This window comes from Muscardinus avellanarius (assembly GCF_963383645.1).
Source record: "Muscardinus avellanarius genome assembly, chromosome: 4".
NCBI lineage: Eukaryota > Metazoa > Chordata > Mammalia > Rodentia > Gliridae > Muscardinus > Muscardinus avellanarius.
In genome coordinates, this window is record NC_137789.1 from 105,127,934 (window position 1) to 105,148,938 (window position 21,005).

The 21,005-nt window shown below is 42.6% G+C and overlaps 1 protein-coding gene across 1 annotated transcript in view; it reads right to left on the reverse strand.

Annotated features, from left to right (window-relative positions):
- FRMPD2 (FERM and PDZ domain containing 2) overlaps positions 1 to 21,005 on the reverse strand; it is a gene marked incomplete at both ends in the record, with an annotated part of 129,152 nt that overhangs the window by 36,781 nt on the left and 71,366 nt on the right. The window contains 3 exons of the mRNA XM_080695364.1: positions 833 to 944; positions 6,672 to 6,882; positions 13,193 to 13,349. Coding sequence (XP_080551490.1) covers positions 833 to 944; positions 6,672 to 6,882; positions 13,193 to 13,349 — 480 coding nt within the window. The remainder of the gene's footprint in view (positions 1 to 832; positions 945 to 6,671; positions 6,883 to 13,192; positions 13,350 to 21,005) is intronic.

Below are 21,005 nucleotides of genomic sequence, written 5' to 3' on the forward strand. Positions count from 1 at the left end.
ACAAGTGACCATAAGCAATTATGGACTAAAATCTCTGAAACTATAAGTCAAAATAAAACTTTCCTCTCTTTTTAAGTTTGTTCACCTTCAACATTTGTTACAGTAAAGGAAAGCTCACTGACGCAGGCTTCTGACAGATTTTACAGAGGCCCACAGTCCAGGCTGGGTGCCAAGAGCACTCCCCCAGGTTACATCTTGAAGGAGACCCAAGGCAGAGCCCTGTGCTGTTCCCAGCCAGCTGAGTCCTAGAGTTGGGCTCCAGTGCTTTTCACAGTGCACACAGAAAAATCCCTACCGGTGACCCACTGCCTCCATTGTTCCCCATTTCTCCCTCCCTCAAAGACCATAACAAAGTCTGGCAGGAAGGTGGCAATAAACTTTCCTCGTGGCAGTTCAGGTCTGGCCCCCTGGCTTAATGCTTATCATAAAGAAATATTTCCCCACTTACAAAATCCCTATGTCTTTACATTCAGCTGGGAACCTGCCAAGAGAAAGCTCTTGTCTTCCCTGTGAATTTTCTAGGGAATACTGGGAGATATTGAGTCTAAAATGGATGGTACATTTTCTAAACATGCCACTCTGAAGTGAGTGTTTCCAGGCTGGACCAAAAGTGCCGGGCACAGCTTCACCAAAGCTAACACTATCAGATCCACGGAGCCAGAGTTTCATTTCACATTGACTGGGCAAGCTCTTCCCAACCATATGTAGTTTTAAGAATAACTTTAAAAACAAAAGGATTGTAGAACTCTTTGGGGAACAGACTGCAGTAGTGGCAAATGATCGGAAGCGAGCATCCCAGGAAAGGGTTTCTTTACCCAAGGTCAACGGCGGCCCGATGCGTACCTGAGCACACATTCTGAACAGGTGGTCCAGAGACAGGATCATAGGTCACTGGCTTTTGGATCAAACAAGCGCTGTCCAGCTGCTCCCGGCCAGCACAGGGGCTGTGGGGGAAAGTGACAGTATGAGACCAGATGCCCTCTGCGGCAGCTTCTCAGGCACTGCTGGGTATGGGTGGTGGTTTGGGGAGGACAGCCTTTTGCCTGGCCATCTGGCAAATCCATAGACAGACCCAGAAGAATGGTTTTAGGCTCTTTTTGTCCCAGAGGGTTCAATGCAGCCACTTACATCTCATGCAAACTTCCCACTGCCCCCTTTGCATTTGGCTATGTAGCTGCTGAAGCCCTCTTCAACCACAAAGCAGAGACAATCCTCTCACTTTCCAGGCTTTGATGGCAGAAAAACCAAGTGGTAAGTGTAAAGCACTGACATTCTTTGTGGGTCCTGTTGTCATGTCGTTCACTCTTGCTTTTAGCTGAACACTGTTAGCAAGACCAGGGATACTCCAGCACCCCACATATGCCATGCTCCACTGAAGAGCTGAAAGCCACTTACCTGCTGACTGGTGTCTGACACAGGTACCCCCCCCCTACACACACACCCCAAGATCGGACACTTCAGCTGGCCTTGGCTAGATGTACACTGCTCTGGTCTGGATGCAGTCTGTTCCCCGAGGTTCATGTGTCAGAAGCTTGGTCCTCAGTGTGGGGATGTTGGGAGTTGGTGGAACCTTTCAGAGGCAGTCCCTAGCGGGAGGTGGTTAGGTCACTGGGGACCCCAAACTCAGAAGGCATTAAGCACTCCAATGGGACCTCCTAGAGTTAGTTGTTTTATAAGCCTGGTCCCCTCCCCTATCTCTTGCTTCCTGTCTCACCATGAGATCTTCCCCTCTCACACACACTCTCACCATTTTGCCATCTGCCAGCCAGTAATACAGCTAGGGGCCCTCACCAGCACCATGCTGTCCACAGCCTTCAAAACTGTGAGCTAAGCCAGGTGTGATAGTGCACACCTATAATCCCACAGGAGGATCATAGGTTCAAGGCCAGACTTGGCAACTTAGTGAGACCCTCAGCAGCTTAACAAGATCTTGTTTCAAAATTTAAAAATAATAAAAAAAAACAAACAAGTAAAAACAAAGCTCCTTCCTCCTTCTGAGCTTGGAATATAACCCCTGGGTTCAATCCTAGTACCAAAAAACAAAACCAACAAACTGCGAGCTAACTCAAATCTTTTTCTTTTTAAGACAGTCAGCCTTCATTATTTTGTTACAGCAACAGAAAATAGGCTAATACAGGATCCCTCCATTGTTTAAAAGCCATTTATATCCAGTCATGAAAAGAGAGATAGTAGAGGAGTCTACTCAGCAAATGAGGTACCTAGAGTAGTATCATTTTTAGACAAGAAGTGAATGATGGTTGTCAGGTGCTGGTTCAGGTAAGAATGAGGAGTTTGTATTGAACAGGGACAGAGTTTCAATTTTAAAAGATGAAGGCCTATTCGTGCATGGTGGGGATAGTTGTACAATGTGAATTTCTGAACTCCACTAAATTGGACACTTAAAAGTGGCTATGATGAGCCCAGCATGCTAGTGCACGCTTGTAATCCCCGCACTTGGGAGGCAGAGACAGGAGGATGGCGCAGGTTCGAAGCCAGCCTCACTGGCTTAAGATACCCTGTTTCCAATTAAATATATAAAAAGTAGGTGTCTGGGAGTGTAGCCTGGAGGTAGAAGGGTTTCCAGGAACCCCAGTACCACCAAAAAATGTGGCTATGATGGTACATTTTATGGCTTGTGTATTTTTTAATTTTTTAAAACAAATTTAATGTGCCCCTTTGAAATCTCAACTTACCAAAAGCCTCCACATTCTGATCTCAGAGTTGAGAATACAGGATATACCTGGTATGATGCTATTCTTGAGAATTTCAATGCTTCACAGAGCAAGCAGATAAAACCATGTGGATGTCAGGGTTGAAAGGGAATAGAGGTCCCTAAATGAATCTAGTGGCATGGAGGAGCTGTCCTTGGCTGGGGCGGTTGGAAAGGCCTCAGAAGAAGCAGTGACAGGCAGTAAGGAGCTGACTTCTGAGGCAGGGGCAGGAGTTGTATGCTGGGGTTGTTGCCCACTACTGTCTCTGTCCTACAGGGTGTGGAGTAAACCACAATAAGTGGTACTGTTGCTGGTACTCTCCTCAACACCAATGTTGCAGGCTGTCCTGCCTTCCCAACCTGGTTGCAGGCCCCCAGTCACACACCTCAGTGCCAAACCACCAACACAACCTGCTCTTCCCCAACCATGACCCTGTCCTGACACCTCTGATTATGAGCATCATGGGCAGAGCCTCATCTGGCCCACTCACTGCTGAAGCCTCAGTACCTGACCCAGGGCTGGCACACAGCGGGGGCTTCGCTAATTTTTCCAGCAAGAGAAATGTGGATTTGCCCATATGTGTCTCTTTACTTTCTCTCTTGCCAAGCACAAATCCTAGTCATCAATCAAGACCTGAAATTATATACCCCCACAATGCTACTCATGCCCGCTGCACACATTTAGTTCATTCTGTCCCCACTTCAGGCCAGAGGTTTCTCTATCTCCCCTAGAAGCCAGGTAAAGGGTACCAATGTCAGCACTCTGACCATGAACTCAGCCCATGGGCCATAGTTATATCATGGCTTAGCCAAGCATGCTGGCACTCACCTGGAACCCCAGCACTGGAGTGCTGAGATAGGAGGATCCTGGGTTCCAGACCAGCCTCAGCAACTTAGTGAGACCATCAGCAAGTTAGCAAGAGCTTGATTCAAAATAAAAAATGAAAAAGCCTGGGGGTGTAAGTTGGAGATAGAATGCCCCTGGGTTCTACCCCCAATACCAAAAAACAAATGAATGAATGAATGATAAATAACATGGTCAGTGGGGTGGGTTTGCTCTCACTATTACTAGATGAGTGAGGATTTGAGGCACAGGCATGTTAAATGACATCCTCAGGATTGCCCGGCACTAGATGGCTGAGCAGGTGTTGGTAATGGACTCCCGTGATGTTGGGATAATTCCGACACCTGGTATGGAGGAGGCTCTTGGCCAAGTCATAGCAGTAATGCAAAGCATGTCTTCCACAGCACCCGAGAGCCACAGTTATGGCTCTAGACCCACCTCACACTTGGACCGCAGCCGTGAAGGGCAGGCTGTCCAAACTCAGGCTCAGCTTATGTCGGCTGTGGCCCGGCTCCAGTGCAGCTCTATTTCTGCCCTTGAACTTGTGTATCTTGGGAGCCTATTCTCCCCACACCCCACTCTCACCTTACCCAAAGGTCGGGGGAGCCAACCCCTCCCAATACTACCTTTAACCAGAGGGGTGTGGGAGCAGCCTGTCCTTTGACAGTGACAAAGCCCTACTATCCACTTCTCCAGTCATCTAGTGACAAAGACTACTCCTAGTAGTCTTTGAAGTGAGTTATTAAGGATTGCAAAGATTTGGTTTTTATCAACTAACAGACATAAACATAAGTTAGAACAGTACCTGAGTTTACTGAGCATTTTAGTGCTTCCTGTTGGGACAACCAGTTGCCAAACACCGCTACAAAGTGCCTTCCCTATGTGACCCCTGGCAGGTCACTAGAAGTGCCGACATCCTCAGGAAGGAAGCTTTGCTGTCAATGCATTCTTCAGTGTGGCCCCTATGGTTGACATAAGTGTCCCCCAAAGGCCTGGGTGTTAAAGGACTGGTCTCCTGCATGGTGCTATGAGGGGGGAAGAGCACCTGTAAGAGGTGAGGCTTAGAGATGAGGTCCTCAGATCACATCCCTTTGGGGGGAGGTATTGAAAGTCCAGTGCCTCTTTCTCTTTCCTTCTTGGCCACCAGGAGGTAAGCATCTTCTTTTGCCACACACTCTGCCATGACATGTAGCCACACACCAGGCTCAGAAGCAAGGGGAAAAACTGGCCATGGACTGAAACCTACACACTGACTCTAAATAAGCCTTTCCTCTTTGTAAGTTTATTATCTCAGGTATTTTGTGACAGTAACTGAAAGCTGACTAACTCAGTGGTCTTGACTCAGTCATGGCTGCTTCTGTGTCTTAAACAAGAAAGTGCTATAAAATGAAAGACGGCCACAAATCCTTTGACACACATCAAGAGGTAGAGTCTATTTCTGCTCACTTTGAATCTGTGCTGAACTGAGACTAGCTTAACCAAGAGCAAGGTGGAAGGGCTGCCATGCTAGCTCTAGGGTAGACTTTAATAGGACTGGCATCCTGGAGGCAAGACCTCTACCCCCATACCAATCCCAGCACCTGCTAGAATTGGTCATGATCCCAGTCAATGCCATGTGAAGCAGAAGAATCCCCCAGCTGAGGTCTGCCTGATTTTTTAACACAGAAAAGTGAGAAATGGAAGAACAAAATGGTTGTTGTTTTACACCACTGTGCTTGGGGTGGTCTGATAGATAGCAAAGGATGCACAAAAGTTTTGTTGCCACATTATTTATTGGGTTTAGGGTGTCTAGTGATACATATTTGCATTGATACAATTTGGGCCATCATTTTCTAAGAATTACTTTAAGATCTATACATGAATTTCAGTTCAAATGAATCATCTGTACCTTGTGCTAAAGTAGATGTATATAACTCATCCCTCCAAAAAGAAAAGCAGTTCCTGCAGCAATCTTCATTGGTTGTGTGCTGCCTGGGAATCTAAGCTATTTATATAACTTGCAATGTAAGTATCAACCAAGTTCTAGGCTATTTTTACACGTGTAGATCATTGCTTTTTAATGGAAAGTTACGTTTATCAGCTCACTGTCTTCACGTACAAATTTAAATGATCAGCAGCCCATCAACAGGGAAGGTAGCATAGTGTCAAGGTTATAAGTATGATCTAAGCTAAGCACAGTGATGCATGCCTGTATTCCCATGACTTGGGAGGCTGAAGCAGAACGTTTGGAGGTTTGAGGCCAGCCTTAGCAACTTAGCAAGACCCTGTCTTAAAATTTAAAAATGGGTTGGTAGTATAGCTCAGTGGTAGAATGCCCCTACATCCCATTCCCAGTATGACAAAAGAAGGAAGAGCAAAAAAGGATGAGTAGGAGGAGTAGGAAGAATAAAATAAAGAGGAAGAGAGAAAAGGAGGAGAAAGAAGGAGAACAAGGAGGAGAAGGAGAAAGAGGAGAGTCTCTAGGGCCAGATACATTTATTTGAGTCCTAGTTCCTCAGTTTCCCCTCCTTTAGAATGGAAAAAATGAATGGCAGGTGTGGTGGTGCACGCTTGTAATCCCCATGCTTGGGAGGCGGAGACAGGAGGATCGCGCAGGTTCTAAGCCAGCCGTGCTAGCTTAAGAGACCCTGTTTCCAAATAAAAAAGTATAAAAATTGATCTGGGAGTGTAGCCCGGAGGTAGAAGGGTTTCCAGGAATCCCAGTATCACACACACAAAAAAATGGAAAAATGATAAAAAGTACTTCACAGGTTTGTACAAGTTAAATTAGTTGACATGTCTAAATGCCTAGAAGAATACCTGGTTTTTTAAAAGACTAAATAGGCTTACTATATATCTTTCATTTTGCTCTCTTCAATTTCCTATTATCATCTAGTTCTTTCTCCACTAAAAGGCAGAAACAGCATATTAGGAGAGTGAGATTTTGCCCAAGAATGTTTAGCCTAGACTTAGCTCATTGACAACCTCCAGGAAATCTCTGGAATTGGTTGATAGAGACCAAATAAATGTATACTTTCCTTAGGGATTTAACATCCTTCAAACAACTGCTTCAGGTACAGATGGCTCCAGCACACCAAGTGACTGGTGCTTTGGACTTAAAGAACAGAAGAAACCCACCTGCCTCTGATTCCTTCTGTTCCAATCTTCTTGGTGGTTTCCATGTTGAAGTTTTCTAGGGACGCATTCAGCAGGCCTCCCGTGGCATCCTGTACGCTGGGTGCAAACAGCTGGTTCTCTGAGCATGACAACCTCTGAATCCAAGTGAGAGGTATGGACTGGACCTGGTGCACAGGACTCAAATTGCCCATTTGCACACACTTATCCTGATCTGATGAGAGAAAGAAACACACACACACATACACACACACACACACACACACACACACACACACACACACACGAGATGAGGTACTTCCATTGCCCTGGGGCAGGGGTACACTCCCAGCCTGGGCTCTCCTCTCCCACTTCTTTTTCTTCTTCTTCCCTGGGAGGCCTATTTTGCCTCTTTCTAACTTGGGGAATTATTGTGATTAGCCTTGGAAAATTGTTCAAGTCCTCCTAATTAGCACTTGCTAATGAAAAACTTCAGAAACCTAAGTTAAAAGAGACAAGATGCTCTCTTTCTCTGGAGCTAACAGAAGCCAAGGAGCCTGTTGGGTTGGGGACAGGCGCTAACTCAAAGCCTTCCTGGGAATGTCAGTCCCAGCAGTGTCCCAGATAAAATTAGCTTCACCGCCCGTTGGGCTTTCCACCTTTGCAGATCTGTCCTTGCAAATGGTCTGTAACAAATGAGACTTCAAACTGCCTGATCTCCCAACGTGAGGCTCTGCCCTGTGGAATATAATCATTATTCTCTACACAGCATATCTTGTCATGGGAATAATATTTCATGGAAGATCCGATTTCCTGGAATATAAGTGTGTATCAGTGTGTGTTGGACACAAGCTTTGACACTCCCCTCTTTCCCTTCGCGCAGAAGGTTCTATAGATGACTCAGGTGAAGTCCTGAACTGGAGCCCGTAGGTGTGGGGGATGCCCCACTTCAATATTTATTCTGTTCCTAAGAAACTGGGATTTGATCAATAGTTAAGGAAGCTTTGTGCAGACCAAATTTGTGTGTTGAGAAAGGAAAAGAATGACTGTCTGGACCATCTGCTCCCTGCTCAAACTCGGAAGGAAGACAAGTCACATGGTGCTTGCGTTGTGGGCTCCAGTTATCTGTGTGGGAGTGTATGCATGTGTGTGTGATGTGTCCTGTGCTGGTGTGTGCTTGAGGTGCCTGTGTATGTATGTGAGTCGTGTATGTGTGTGTGTATGTGTGTGTGTGTGTGGTGGGCGTGGGAGGTATGTGTTTGTGGTATGAGCATTTATGGTATCTTTGTGTGCAAAGTATGTATGTTTGTGGTATCCATTTGTGCATATTTGTGGTGTGTGTGTGTTTATGATGCCTGTGTGTTTGTGTGTGTGGTGTGTATGGAAGGTGTTTGTGGTATTTTTGTGTTTGTGTATGTCCACATGTGTGTGTTTATAGTATCTTATATGTGTATTTGTCATATCTTATGTATGTGCATGTTTATGGTGTGTGTGTGGTGTCTTATGTGCATATGTGTTTGTGGTATGCATGTTTGTGGGGTCTATGTGTGTGTATGTGTGTGCATATTTATAATATGTGTGTGGTATCTATCTCTGTGTGTGGCATATGTATATGTTGTCTTATCTGTGTGTGTTTGTGGTGTCTATGCATGTATGTATGTGCATGTTCATGATGTATATGTAGTGTTTTATGTGTGTGTACATGTTTGTGGGGTGTGTGCATGTTTGTGATGTATGTGTGGTATCTTATATGTGTGTTCATGTTGTGGTGTGTGTGTTTGTGGTGTCTTTTGTGTGCATGTTTGTGATGTCTGTGTGGCAGTGGGGCTGTGGAGCTCAGGGCGAGCCCAGGTGGCCTTAGGCCTCGGCTTCATAGGGTCCCACTGGGTGGACCGGCCCCAGAGAAGAGAGGTAGGTGGGAGAGGCAGGAGTTGATCTTTTAGGAACCAAGGGGAGGGTTGCTGGGAGTGGCCCAGAGTCACAGGCACACAAAGGAGAGTGGACAATCTGTTCCCTGGCCAGGGGTGATTGTGGGTTGTGGCATCAGGAAAGTAGCTGGCAACTGTTCCAAGCTGCCTTACACTGCGGGCTGCAGTCCAAGACACCCAGAGCTGAAGCACCACAAGAAAGAGGACACAGGGCCAGATCCTGGAGACCCCGCGACAAACCCACAGTTCTGTAGCCACAGGTTTGTGGGGGGCCAGAGCATCCCTGAAGAAAGGGCTGAGAAAGGCCCTAAACCTGCTCGGGTCCTGTCTGACTTAGCCCTGAAATTACACACTCATAAAGAGCTCAGTGATTTTTTTTTCTTTCTCTCCAGGGAACCAAATATAACCACCAAGTAATATGCTTGTTGAGACAAGTCACAGAAGAACAACTAAGAAACATTTGGAAAATGTTCAACTTCCCAACAAGTAAAGAAACACAAAACAAAGCAATAGTGAGAAACCTTTTCAACTATCAAATGAACATACACATGATGGCATTTATTCTGGGGAGGATGCCATGAAACAGGCAGGCGACATGAGACCCAGGCTTGGAACTCAGGAGAGCAGTGAGGGTGTTAAAAACAACATGCCCCAGCTCAGCAAGGGATGGTGGTGGTGCACACTTGTAATCCCAATACTTGGGAGGCTGAGGCAGGAGGATCTGGGTTTGTGGTCAGCCTCAGGTCCTTAGTGAGGTTCTTAACAACTTAGTGAGACCTTGTTTCAAAATAAAGAATAAAAAAAAATCTGGCTGGGAGTGTAGCTCAGAGGTAGAATGCCACTGGGTTCAATCCCAGCACCACAAAAGAAAAGAAAAGAAGAAAAGAAAAGAAAAGAAAAGAAAAGAAGGAAGGAAGATGCCCCACTTCTAGCTGGATCTGGTGGGGCATACCTGTAATCTCAGTACTCAGGAGGCTGAGATAGAAGGATCCCAGGTTCAAGGCCAGCCTCAGTACTTTAGCAAGACCCTCAGCAACTTAGAAGACCCTCCAAAATGCACCAGCTCTTTTACCCAATAATTACACTTCTGAGATTTAGTTTGAAGAAATTATTGAAGAGCTAGAAAAATATTTCCTCTGGTGGTTTTTAATCACTATATTATTTATAGTCTTGGAAAACAAAAAGCAAACTAAATGTCAAGAGGAAAAGGATGAAGTAACTGTATTTTTACACAAATCATTTACCCATCCTTTCAAATAACACGTATTAACTGCTTGCCATTTGACACACCTCTGCTCCATAATGGAGAGGCTGTGGGATATAGCCCTTGCCCTTGAAGAGTTCCTAGTCTACCACAGACTATGGACAGACATATGTACAAAGAAGGCAGCAGAATATTACAAGTGAGAAGACAGATCTGCAAAACCAAGGAATGGTCCACTCCACTCAGGAAGGAGTCACCTGAGGCAGCCAATCAGGACAGTCTCCAAGGAATAGGTGGTCCTTAAACTTATTCATGAGCTGACCCAGTAGTGCACGCCTGTCATCCCAGTACTTGGGAGGCTGAGACAAGAAGATCACAGAGTGGAGGCCAGCCTTAGCACCTTAGTGAGATTCCAGCAATGTAGCAAGACCCAGTTTCAAAAAATAAAAAAATAAAAAGAGCTGAGAGTGTAGCCCAGAAGTAGACTGCCCCTCAGTTCAATCCCAGTACAACAACAACACCCCCCCAAAAAAGCCTTATGCATAGAAAATGAAGTTTATCTGGATGGTCTAACCCTAGCAATCATTAGAGGCTTCTGGACACATAGGCCCTGTAACCTGACACACACTAGTGTGTTCAGCAGCCAGCAGGGCCGCATGCAGGATAGCTGAAGAGCAAAGGGGACATATCTAGGCATGAAATAAGTCAAGGTTGGGGCCAATCTGGGAGGAGTCTGACATGTCCTCCTAAAGAGTTTAGGCACAGGCAGAGGAGAAAAACATGGACAGGTTTTTAGTATAGAAGATCATGATAGGATTGGTCCTTTTTATAATCACTCTGAAAACTGAGACAAGGACAGGGGCTATGGTCCCAGCTGGAAGCCCATCTTGGAGCATTTGGCTACAACAGGTGGTGTGGGGCAGGCCTAGAATCCCAGTTCCCTGCAGGGTGGGCGGGTGGTCTTGTCTGAACAAGCCCATGGTCAGAGCAGAGGGAGTTCTGTGGGAGGGAGAGGCCATTTGTGGACGGCTGAGTTTAGGGACATATAAAGGTGGCCTGTGGTCGTTGAAAATGGTGTCTACAGAGAGAATTTCTCAGATGGAGATTTTTAAGAGGTAAGAAAAATTGTCGAAATAAGTCCTTTTAATGTATATGTGTATTAGATTACTGAAAACTCCTAAAACGGTGGGATTTGCAGTTTGAGAAAACAGTACATTATGAGCAAAATAGGCCTGGCAGGACTAATCTTGCAAGCGAGCTCATAGAGTCCTTATAAATATTTTATGGTCACTGAGATAAAGCAATAAAAGCAATACTGATGGTGTTTCACACCGTGCACCTCAGCAATGGCAGGTAAGCCTGATGTAATTCATTTGCATTTATTATCTCTGGCTCCCTGGTAATAACCTGGAGCCAAATGCCTGTGGTTTCAATATAATGTTTATATGTTTATTTGGTTCTGCCGTGAATAATATGCTATCTTTCCTCTCTGTGCTTGGTTCTGCATCTCAGAGCTCAGCAATTTTGTTACCCAGTTGATCCCAACTCATGGTTACAGGATCTAGGACTTAGTTATACATCTTCCACCTGAATTGGCTGACACTGAACTGGACCTTCCTGAGCAGAAGCCACTGTTACTGTCACACGGTACCCTGGATCTGGGGTGAGGCCTGTGATTCTGCATGCATGGCCCAGAGACCACACTCTGATATGCAGAGCACAAATCACTTCCCCTTTTATAACAGAAAAAGAAACAATGCCTAGAGAACAATGGCAACTATCTTAAAGGTGGTACTCAATACCAAATCTCTCTGGCCCAAAAGTTCACGGTCTGGCAAGTTATGAAAGGCTATAGTGCAAGGGAGGTCGTAGGTAGGCACTAGGCCACTGAAGCCACAGGGTCAAGTCTCAGCTGGACTACCAAGCAGCTGCGACAGCCCTTAGTTTTCTAGGTTCAGTGTATTCTTTCAATAATGTTGGGTCCTGCCTTAGAGGGCTGTTTGGCCTAAAAGTCTGTCCACTTTGCATAACTCACAAAGGTAATAAAAGGCCATATTTTGGTGGTGTTTATTTCTGGGTTCTCCCTTTCTTGTTTTATAACATGTCAACATTAACCATTTAGATATAACTGTGTTATCCAGCACAGTAGTAGAGAATCTGTGGCCATTTAAATGTCAATATAGCCGGGCACGGTGGCGCAGGCTTGTAATCCCCACAATTGGGAGGCGGAGACAGGAGGATCGTGCAGGTTCTAAGCCAGCCATGCTGGCTTAGGAGACCCTGTTTCCAAATAAAATGTATAAAATAGATCTGAGAGTGTAGCCCAGAGGTAGAAGTATTTCTAGGAACCCCAGTACCAGCAAAAAAAAAAAAAAGTCAATATAAATTGCTAAAACTTAAAGAGTTAATTTGTTCTAACCACCTTACAAGTGCTCAGAAAGCACACGGTGCTGTTAAAACCCATACAACTTCCATCACAAGAGGAGGATCCTGCAGACATTGCTAGAGACAGTCTCTTACCTCGCCCTTCCTCACTTAGCGAAATATCATACACAGTATTACAAGTCACTCCTCCAAAAAAATTGCTTTTCCTGTCTGGATTTTATAGATGTGATGTTGATTTCTTTAACTAGTCTTCTATTTTGGGACACTAGGCTGCTTCCAAATGTTCATGGCCACAAATGATGCTTCAGAGATTACCCATGAACGATGACTTTTGCATTCTTCCATATTTATTACTTAGGATAAATATCTATCTGCAAGTAAAATTATGGAGCCAAAAGGAAATTTTTTTTAAGGCATGGGGGGGGTGTGACTCAGAGGTAGAATCTAAGGGCATTCTAATTTTTATCTTAAACAGGGTCTCACTGTTACTGTTTGCTGCTGGTCTTGCAATCCTCCTGTCTCAACCTCCCAGGACTGGGATTATAGGTGTGTACCACCAGACCCTGTTTTTTTTAAGTCTTTTGATATACAATTCCAATTGTATTCTAGGAAATTAAAAAATTTAATGCCCAATGCCACAAAGAAGGAAGGAAGAAAGGAAGAAAGGAAGGAAGGAAGGACGGACAGACAATTATTTTGCCAGGAGTAGTGATGCACACCTGTAATCCCAGTACTTGGGAGGCTGAGACAGGAGGTTCTCTGAGGTTGAACAAAGGTTCAAGGCCAGCCTCAGAGATTTAGCAAAACCCTTAGAAATTTAGCAAGACCCTATTTCTAAATAAATAAATAAATAAATAAATAAATAAATAAATAAATAAGAAAGACCACAGTGTAGCTTGGAGGGGCATTCTTGTCCCTGTACAAAAAAAAAAATTTAAAAAACAGAGGCTTCCACATCAATTAGATGTTTTCATATGCATTATAACAAACTGGTCAACATGTATGTTAAGAATATAGCATGTACTCACCGGTCAAAAGGAGGGAAGACTGCCCAGAGCCTATTTGTGCATTGAACCCATGCTGGGCAGAACAGAGACCCAGTAAGTATTTACAGGTCTTGGATGAATCTGTGACAAACGTATGCTTTTTCCCAGTGACGCTGCTGGTGATGGTGAACTTTTTCCGCTAAAGAAAGAAAGCACAGACTTTAGTCTATCAGCCATCCTTGCCCATCCGTTGAAGCACAATTGTCCAGAGAGTAATAAAGTGCTCGGTCTCTCAGTTCAGCATTGACATGCTAAGCCATTTCCAAGTATACAGCTGATGTTGTCTGACCATGCCAGTATTTTTCTTAGACTAAATAAAATCCCACTTTTTATTTTTTCTTTCATTCATAAGTCTGAGGTTTATCAGGCAATCAATATTTGGAAAAGAATATGCCGGATGGAAGAAATATGAAATGGGTCAGATGTAGACATGGCCTTCAAATTCCTCCATGCACATTATGAAAAGGCAGTAAAAATATTCATGCTGTTTTTATTGTCCTGACTCTACAAGTAGGGCATAGAAAGGACAAAGGCAAGTGTATGTGTTCTAATCTTTCTTTCTATTGTGTGCCAGGTTCTCATCTAAGGGCTTCATGAGTATTCATCCATTGTCTCTTTACAATACTGAGCAAGCTTCATCTTTATCTTACAGATAAGGAAAGAAACAGGGTCCTGACTGTGCAGCAAGAGTTGCAGTCACAAAAACCAGGAAATGCTGCCCTGCATCATACCCTCCAGGGCCACATCAAAAATGATAACATTTATGTAGCTCACAGGACTAAATTGGTAAAGATGACTACATGGGGCTATTAGCATGAAATTTTATGGTCAAAGTCATAACCTTTTGCAATATATAATTTCCAATAAAACAAAGTATTAGATGTGATAATAAATGTGAATTTATATATAACATCCAAATAAATCTCACTTCTAGATATTCTCTATATCCCAATAAGAACCTTGAATTTTCTCCTATAATGATAACCTTTTAAAACCAGGATTTGGACTGGTGATATAATTCAGTGGTAGACTGCTTGCCTACCATGCACAAGGCCCTGGGTTCAGTCTCCAGCATTAGTGAAAAAATTTTTTAAAAATAAACAAATGAATCAGTTTTTACTTGAAAAAAAAAACCCTGAATTTCCTGATGATTCCTGGGTCTTAATTTCCAGTAATCACTATTTCACACATTCACACAAATTAGATATTGACAACAGATTCTTTTCATACTTCCTCTGAGCAACTCCTTTGCAACATTAACCTAATTTTAGTAATCTTATAATCATTCTCTAAATAATCTTTGCTTCTGTTGACAAGTGTAGTTCTGAGTCTCCTTATACAAATGTGAGTGGATTATAAATCCAATTAAACTCTCCTATGCCTAATATTTCTTTTTTTAATTTATTTTTTATTGGTGCACTGTATTCATACATCATAATGGGATTAAAAAAAAAACTTTTGTAGACATACATGCACACATTGCCCAATTAGCCCCTACCCAACCCCCACCTTATTCCCTCCCCATCCCTTCTTCCCATGCTTGGCTTAGTGGTTGACATCTAGTATTATAGCAATTTATCCAAAATTAACAATGCTAATCTCACAGAACAGTTTCATTTGTCTGATACCTAGCTTTTGATGACTTAAAGATAACATTTCAATATTTCTTTTTGCTTTCTTTCTTACCAGAGAATTTTTTTTCTTTCTTTTTTTTGATGAAACTATAATACATTTATTTATTTATTTTTCAGAAAAAAATTATCCTAATGTGGAATATGGACTCTAGATACCCAAAATGATCTTGAAAAAGAACAAAGCTAGAAGATGTATATTTTCTGATTTCAAACCATACAAAGCTATAATAATTGAAACAGTATAGTACTGTTCTAAAGGCAGATATATAAACCATTGGAGTTAAATAAAAGCCTAGAGATAAATTCTTCCATATATTGTCAAGTTATTTTTGACAAGGTTTCCATGAACATTTGGAGGAGGAAATAATACTCTTTTAACTAAATATTGTTGAAAAATAATAATTACATAAAAAAGAATAAAATTGGACCCTTACCTAACACCATATACAAATATTAACTCAAAATATATAAAAGACCTAAATATAAATCTTAAGACTATAAACTTTTAGAAGAAAATCTGGGTCATAAAACCTCACAACATTGAAATTGGCAGTGATTTCTTGGATATGATTTCAATGGCACAGGCAACAGAAGGGTAAACAAACTCCCTAAAAATTAAAAAAAATATTGTATATCCAGAGACAATGTAAACAGTTAAAAGTTACTGATAGAATGAGATAAAATATTTCCAAATGCTATATCTGAAGGTATATTAATATTCCAACTAGAAATCCTAAAAATTAGCGACAATAAAAGCAAACAATACAATTTAGAGATAGGTAAAAGACTAACATAAATAATGAATCTCCACAGATAACCAATCTTAGTTGTCTGCTGGATGGAAAATCTTGTTTCTCTGGTTCTGGTGTGTGTTACCTAATTCTTCTTTGTAGTTAATCTCTTTGAGTATTTTCTCTAGCACTGGTTTTGAAGACATAAATTTCTTCAGTTTCTGTTTGTCATGGAAGCTTCTTATTTCCCCATCTAATTTGATAGAGAGTTTTGCTGGGTAGGGAATTTTTGGCTGGAAGTTGTTTTCTTTCAGAGTTTGGAATATGTTACTCTAAGCCCTTCTGGCTCTCATGACTTGGTTTGGGAAGTCTGGAGTGATTCTACTTGGTTTGCCTCTTAATGTCACTTGGCCCTTTGTTTTTGTTGCCTTTAAGATTCTCTGCTTGGCTTCCACATTGGTCATTTTGACAATTATGTGGCATGGGGATCCTCTTCTCCGATCCTGTCTAAAGGGGGTTCTATAAGTTTCCTGGACCTGTGTATCAACCTCTTGCTCTATGTTTGGAAAATTTTCTGCTATTACTTCCTTGAAGAGATTGTTGATCCCTTTGGTTTCACCTTCTTTTCCCTCCTCTATTTCAATTATTCTTAGGTTAGCTCTCTTAAAATGGGCCCATATTTCTTCAATGTCAGATTCCTGCTGTTGGATTTTTTTTTCTAATTTAGAAACTATGCGTTCATTTTTGGAGTGATCATCTTCTAAAAGCGAGATTCTATTCTCCGTGTGGTCTAATCGGTTGTTTGTACTTTGAATTGAGGACTTTACTTCATTAATTGCATCCTTTACCTCTTTTTGGCTCTCTCTGAATTCTTTTCGAAACACCTCTATTATTTCTACAGTTATTTTCCTGATTTGATCTTCTAGAAATCTCTGAATTTCTGTTTTATTGGGTTCTGATGTTGTGGGGTTGTGGGCATTCATTGCTCCATTGTTATTCCTCTTTCCCATGATTTCGGAAGTTTGTGCCTTCTCTGGGTTCTTCCCTTGGGTCACTACGACTTCACTTAAGGTGCTCTGGATCTCGAGTCTGTGGTATCTCAGTCCCCACTACTCCTTTACTAGGTTGTATGGCAGAGTCTCAGACCCAGGGAGTCAATCGAGGCTGCTTTAGACCATGGGGGGTGCCAGGTTGGGCATTCTCCTATGGTGTGATATCTCTGCCACCGCCACTCCCCCACTGGGTCAAGTCCCTGGGAGTGCTGTACTGGGATTTCTTCTCTAGGGGCCGCAATTTGACTCACTGTTGTTGAGTGCGCCGATGGAGCTGTAGTAGACTCCGTGAATTCGCTGCTGCTGCTGCCGGTGGCAATATGGCACCGCTGCCATGCCCTCGGCCATGAGGCTGGTGTATTTCTTCTCTGGTTTTGCGCTCCGCTCTGAGTCCCTGCAGGGTGTGCTAAGCCCAGCCACTGGGAGCTTTAGATGCTCCCTGCACCAAAAAATCTGCCGAATCCCGCTTGGCTGTTCCACAGTGGCTCACCTCGGCTTGCTGTCCGCCGCTCCTCTCTGGAGCTTGGTGGGCTGTTGAGTGCGTTTGTCTGGAGCCGTCCGGTGAACTCGCCACTGCCGCCAGGAGTAAGACACTGCTGCCGCGTCCTCAGAAGTGAGGCCGGCGTATCTCCTCTGTGGCTCTGAGCTCCGTTCTGAGTCCCCCTCCTCTTTGGGGTCTGGTGCTGCAAGGAAAGATGGCGCCCGCCACTCTGCGCCGTGGCTCCAGCCACAGCACTGCAATTTGGTTTCTTTCTGTGTCTTGTTTTTCCAGCCCTCTTTTTCTCTGTCCCTTGTAATTACATTTTTTGTTTCTCTGCTGATGGTGTTTTCTGACTATGAAAGGCGCTGATTTTGTAGTAATAGAGATTGGTTGTTAGCGGGGCTCATAAGCCCCACTTTTCTCCGTCACCATCTTCCCAGAAGTCCTCCTAATATTTCTTTAAATGATGCATTTCTCAAGCATTCATACAGCATGCCTGGTCTTCATAATCCTTTTTTGATATTCCAGTGGTCATTTTATCCCCCCGTCTTCAAAGTTGGTTATATGCTCAAAATTCATACCTTTTCAGTACACATTGATATACATTCTTACAGTCCTGACCAATTTATGTTAACTTCATTCAGTATTAAATTAATTAACTAAGTCCCCTTTTTTTTTTTTTTTTTTTTTTGCAGTACTGGGGACTGAACCAAGGGGGCATTCTACCTCTGAGCTACATTCCCAGCCCTATTTTTTTATTCTTTATTTTGAAACAGGGTCTGACTAAGTTGTAGAGGCCCTCACTAAGTAGCTGAGGCTAGCTGTGAATGTGTGATCCACCTGTCTCAGTCTCCTAAGTAGTGAGATTACAAGCGTGTGCCACCGTGCCTGGCTACCAGTCCTTTTTTAAAATCTAATAACTATTTTTTTTAACAAATCTAAAAGAGAAGACGAATTGTTCGCACACATAAGCAGATTCATGCACACACACCAAGGTTTCTTTCACTTTATAAACTTTCAACAAAACTCCCCATTTGGATGCCAGTGCTCTAAGTCCTTAAAAACAGAAAGTAGACTATTCATCTTTCTTGGCATAAAGCTGAAAGCCATCTTGACTGTAATGGTTCAGGTTTTATTTCTATTTATCACCACTTTGATAACATCATTTAACGGGAAATTCACATCTGCAGGCAAACTTTCTCCTGAGCAAGCTATTTTAGAATAAGATGATGTATGCAACTCCGGTCTCAGGGTTTTCAACACAAACCTGTAAACCTTTCTTTGTGCCCTGTGATTGCAACACAAACATTCTAGGTGCTCCTGTAACGTCATGTTTGTTTCCAGCAGTTCACCCACTGCAGCTTTCCTGCTGTTTGCTGCTCTCTGTTTTTTCAGATATACTTTGCAGATCAATAACATCATTCCAGGCTGAGGCAGATTTGCTATGAAGCTCAGGAAGCTGAGGTCCAGAATCCTCGTGAGCAGGCCCTTTCCTGGACTGGGCCCTGGAAACGTATTCACATATTCTTATAAAATGTGAAAAAGTAAGATGTTTTCACTGTAACCAGTCAAGACCACTGACTCTCCTTTTCCCTCTGATTTCCCCCCTGCTATCATTTGGATCTACTGGGAGGTGGTTCAATCCTTAGGAGGTGGGGCCTAGAGGGAGGTCTTCAGGCCATGGCAGGTGTACCCTCAAAGAGGATTATTGTACCATGTATCTTACTCCCGCTTTGTTCCCTGGTTATGATTTGAGCCATGTGCTATACTATCCCTGCCTGCCATGATGTGCTGCCCCACCACAGGCCTGAAGTCACCTAATCATGGATTGGATCCAGTCAGGGTCAACTGATCACGGACTGGATCTCCCAAACTGTGACCTCAAATAAACCTTTTCTGTTTATAAGCTCATTGTCTTGGGTATTTTGTCTAAATGATAGTTAACATGCCCTCCTTCCTTCTGCACACCCTCACACTGGACAGTGCTAGGTGGTGTAGGAGCAAAGCCTTCCAAGGAGAAGCTGAGATGGGATACATATAGTTTGGAGTTAGCAGGATCTATTTAGGTGGCTTGCATTCTCTTTTGCAGTAGTTACTTTGTAGCCAGGCATCTCAGAATATCCTGTCCATTGGGTCAACTCACCCAGGTCTTGGTACAAAAGGACAAGGCTAGCAACTAGATGAAACTGACCAGGCTCTACAATGCCTATCACCTAAAGCAGCTTTGAGATGTACAGAGCCAGAAGCTAGTATGAAGGAAATTTCTGCAATCACAAGAAATGAAAAACTATAATTTAGCTCTCAAAAACAACCAATCAAGTCAAGTTCTGTCCTATCAGGGATAAACTCTATAACTGCACAGATTGCACTGTCAATATACTGCATAATATTTTTCTTTCTTTTTCTGATAGGAATCACACAAAATAGAATTTATTATATATTCTGCATTTGAGTCTTGATAGCTCAGTGTAAGAGTGCTTGCCCAGCACATGCAAGACCATAGCTTTCATCCATTTAAGCAATACACACATATACACACACACATTCACACACACACACACACACACACACACACACACACCTGCACTTATAGTAAAGAAACGTATAGCAACACTACAAAGAGAAAGTCTGTCTCTCTTCAAAGTAGCATGTTTTATGCATACCATCGATAATAAAAACAAATGTCAATCAGCCATGCCGGAAGAATGGCTAAACTGTCTTTCTATTCTTTCTAGAGAAAATGATATTATAGAAATATCACCATCTAAAAATATGATTATATTTGATTAAAGTGTATGTTGCCAAAATCTAAAAAGAAAGAATTATAATTACTGAAAGTATTATTTTGTGGCTCTTTTGATGTTTGTAGTATTTATTCAGCTTCCTAAATTCATAAGTTGTGAATTCTTATTCTGAATAAACATTCCCTGTCATATGGTAGTTGTGTTTGACACTGTGTATTCTTTTTCTTGGAGAGGGCCCCATCTCTTCTGCATCTATTCTGATTCAGGTCTTTCTCTTCTGAGATCTCCACTACTGCTGATAATGAGGACACTTATCAGCTCAGGTTCTTTGTAGAACTTTTTCAATCATATAATCAAACCATGCTTAGATGCCCTACAAGCCATATTCTTTGAAAATGGCATCTCTCTGTATTTCCTTAGCCACCTCCCTGAAGGTTGGCAAGATGAATGATCTATAATTATTTGAAGCATTTTGGCTTCAGCTATAAATAAAATTGAGACTAGCTTCCCACGCTAATTTTCATATTATTCAGATCTATTTTGTGCTTCCAGAAGCATAAAATGCTCACGTCATTTTCTGTGGAAGATGCTTGGTTGGTGGCAAGAAGCTGGTGATATCAATTCATTTATAACTTTTCCACAAAATAAGTTGTTCGTGCCAAGAAAAAGGATGCTCATTAGCCACTGGAAGTCCTAATTAAGCAATTTTTTACGCGACTGAGTTTGTCTTGTGAGCCCTACAGCATCCCAGCTTTAATCAAGAAATTGTCCCCAGTTGTGGAAAAAATAGGTATCATTAAAAATTAAGCCAATTTATGTAGAAAGTCCTTAGTTTCAGTTAGTTTCAGGGATCAGTGAACTTTACCACTTCAAATTTTCCGTTTTTTAAGGTTACTACTAAAGGCCAGGTTTGGTGGTGTGCTCTTGTAATCCCAGTACTTGGGAGGCTGAAAGAGAAGAATCACAGATTTACAGCCAGCCTCAACTACTTAGTGAGGCTCTCCACAACTTAATGAGATTGTGTTTCAAAATAAAGAATAAAAAATAGGGCTGGCGGTATAGGTTGGAGGTAGAATGTTCAATCCTCAGTACCACACAAAAATAATACTACTTAAGATATGTGAATTTCTACAAATGTTTTAAAACAAGTTAT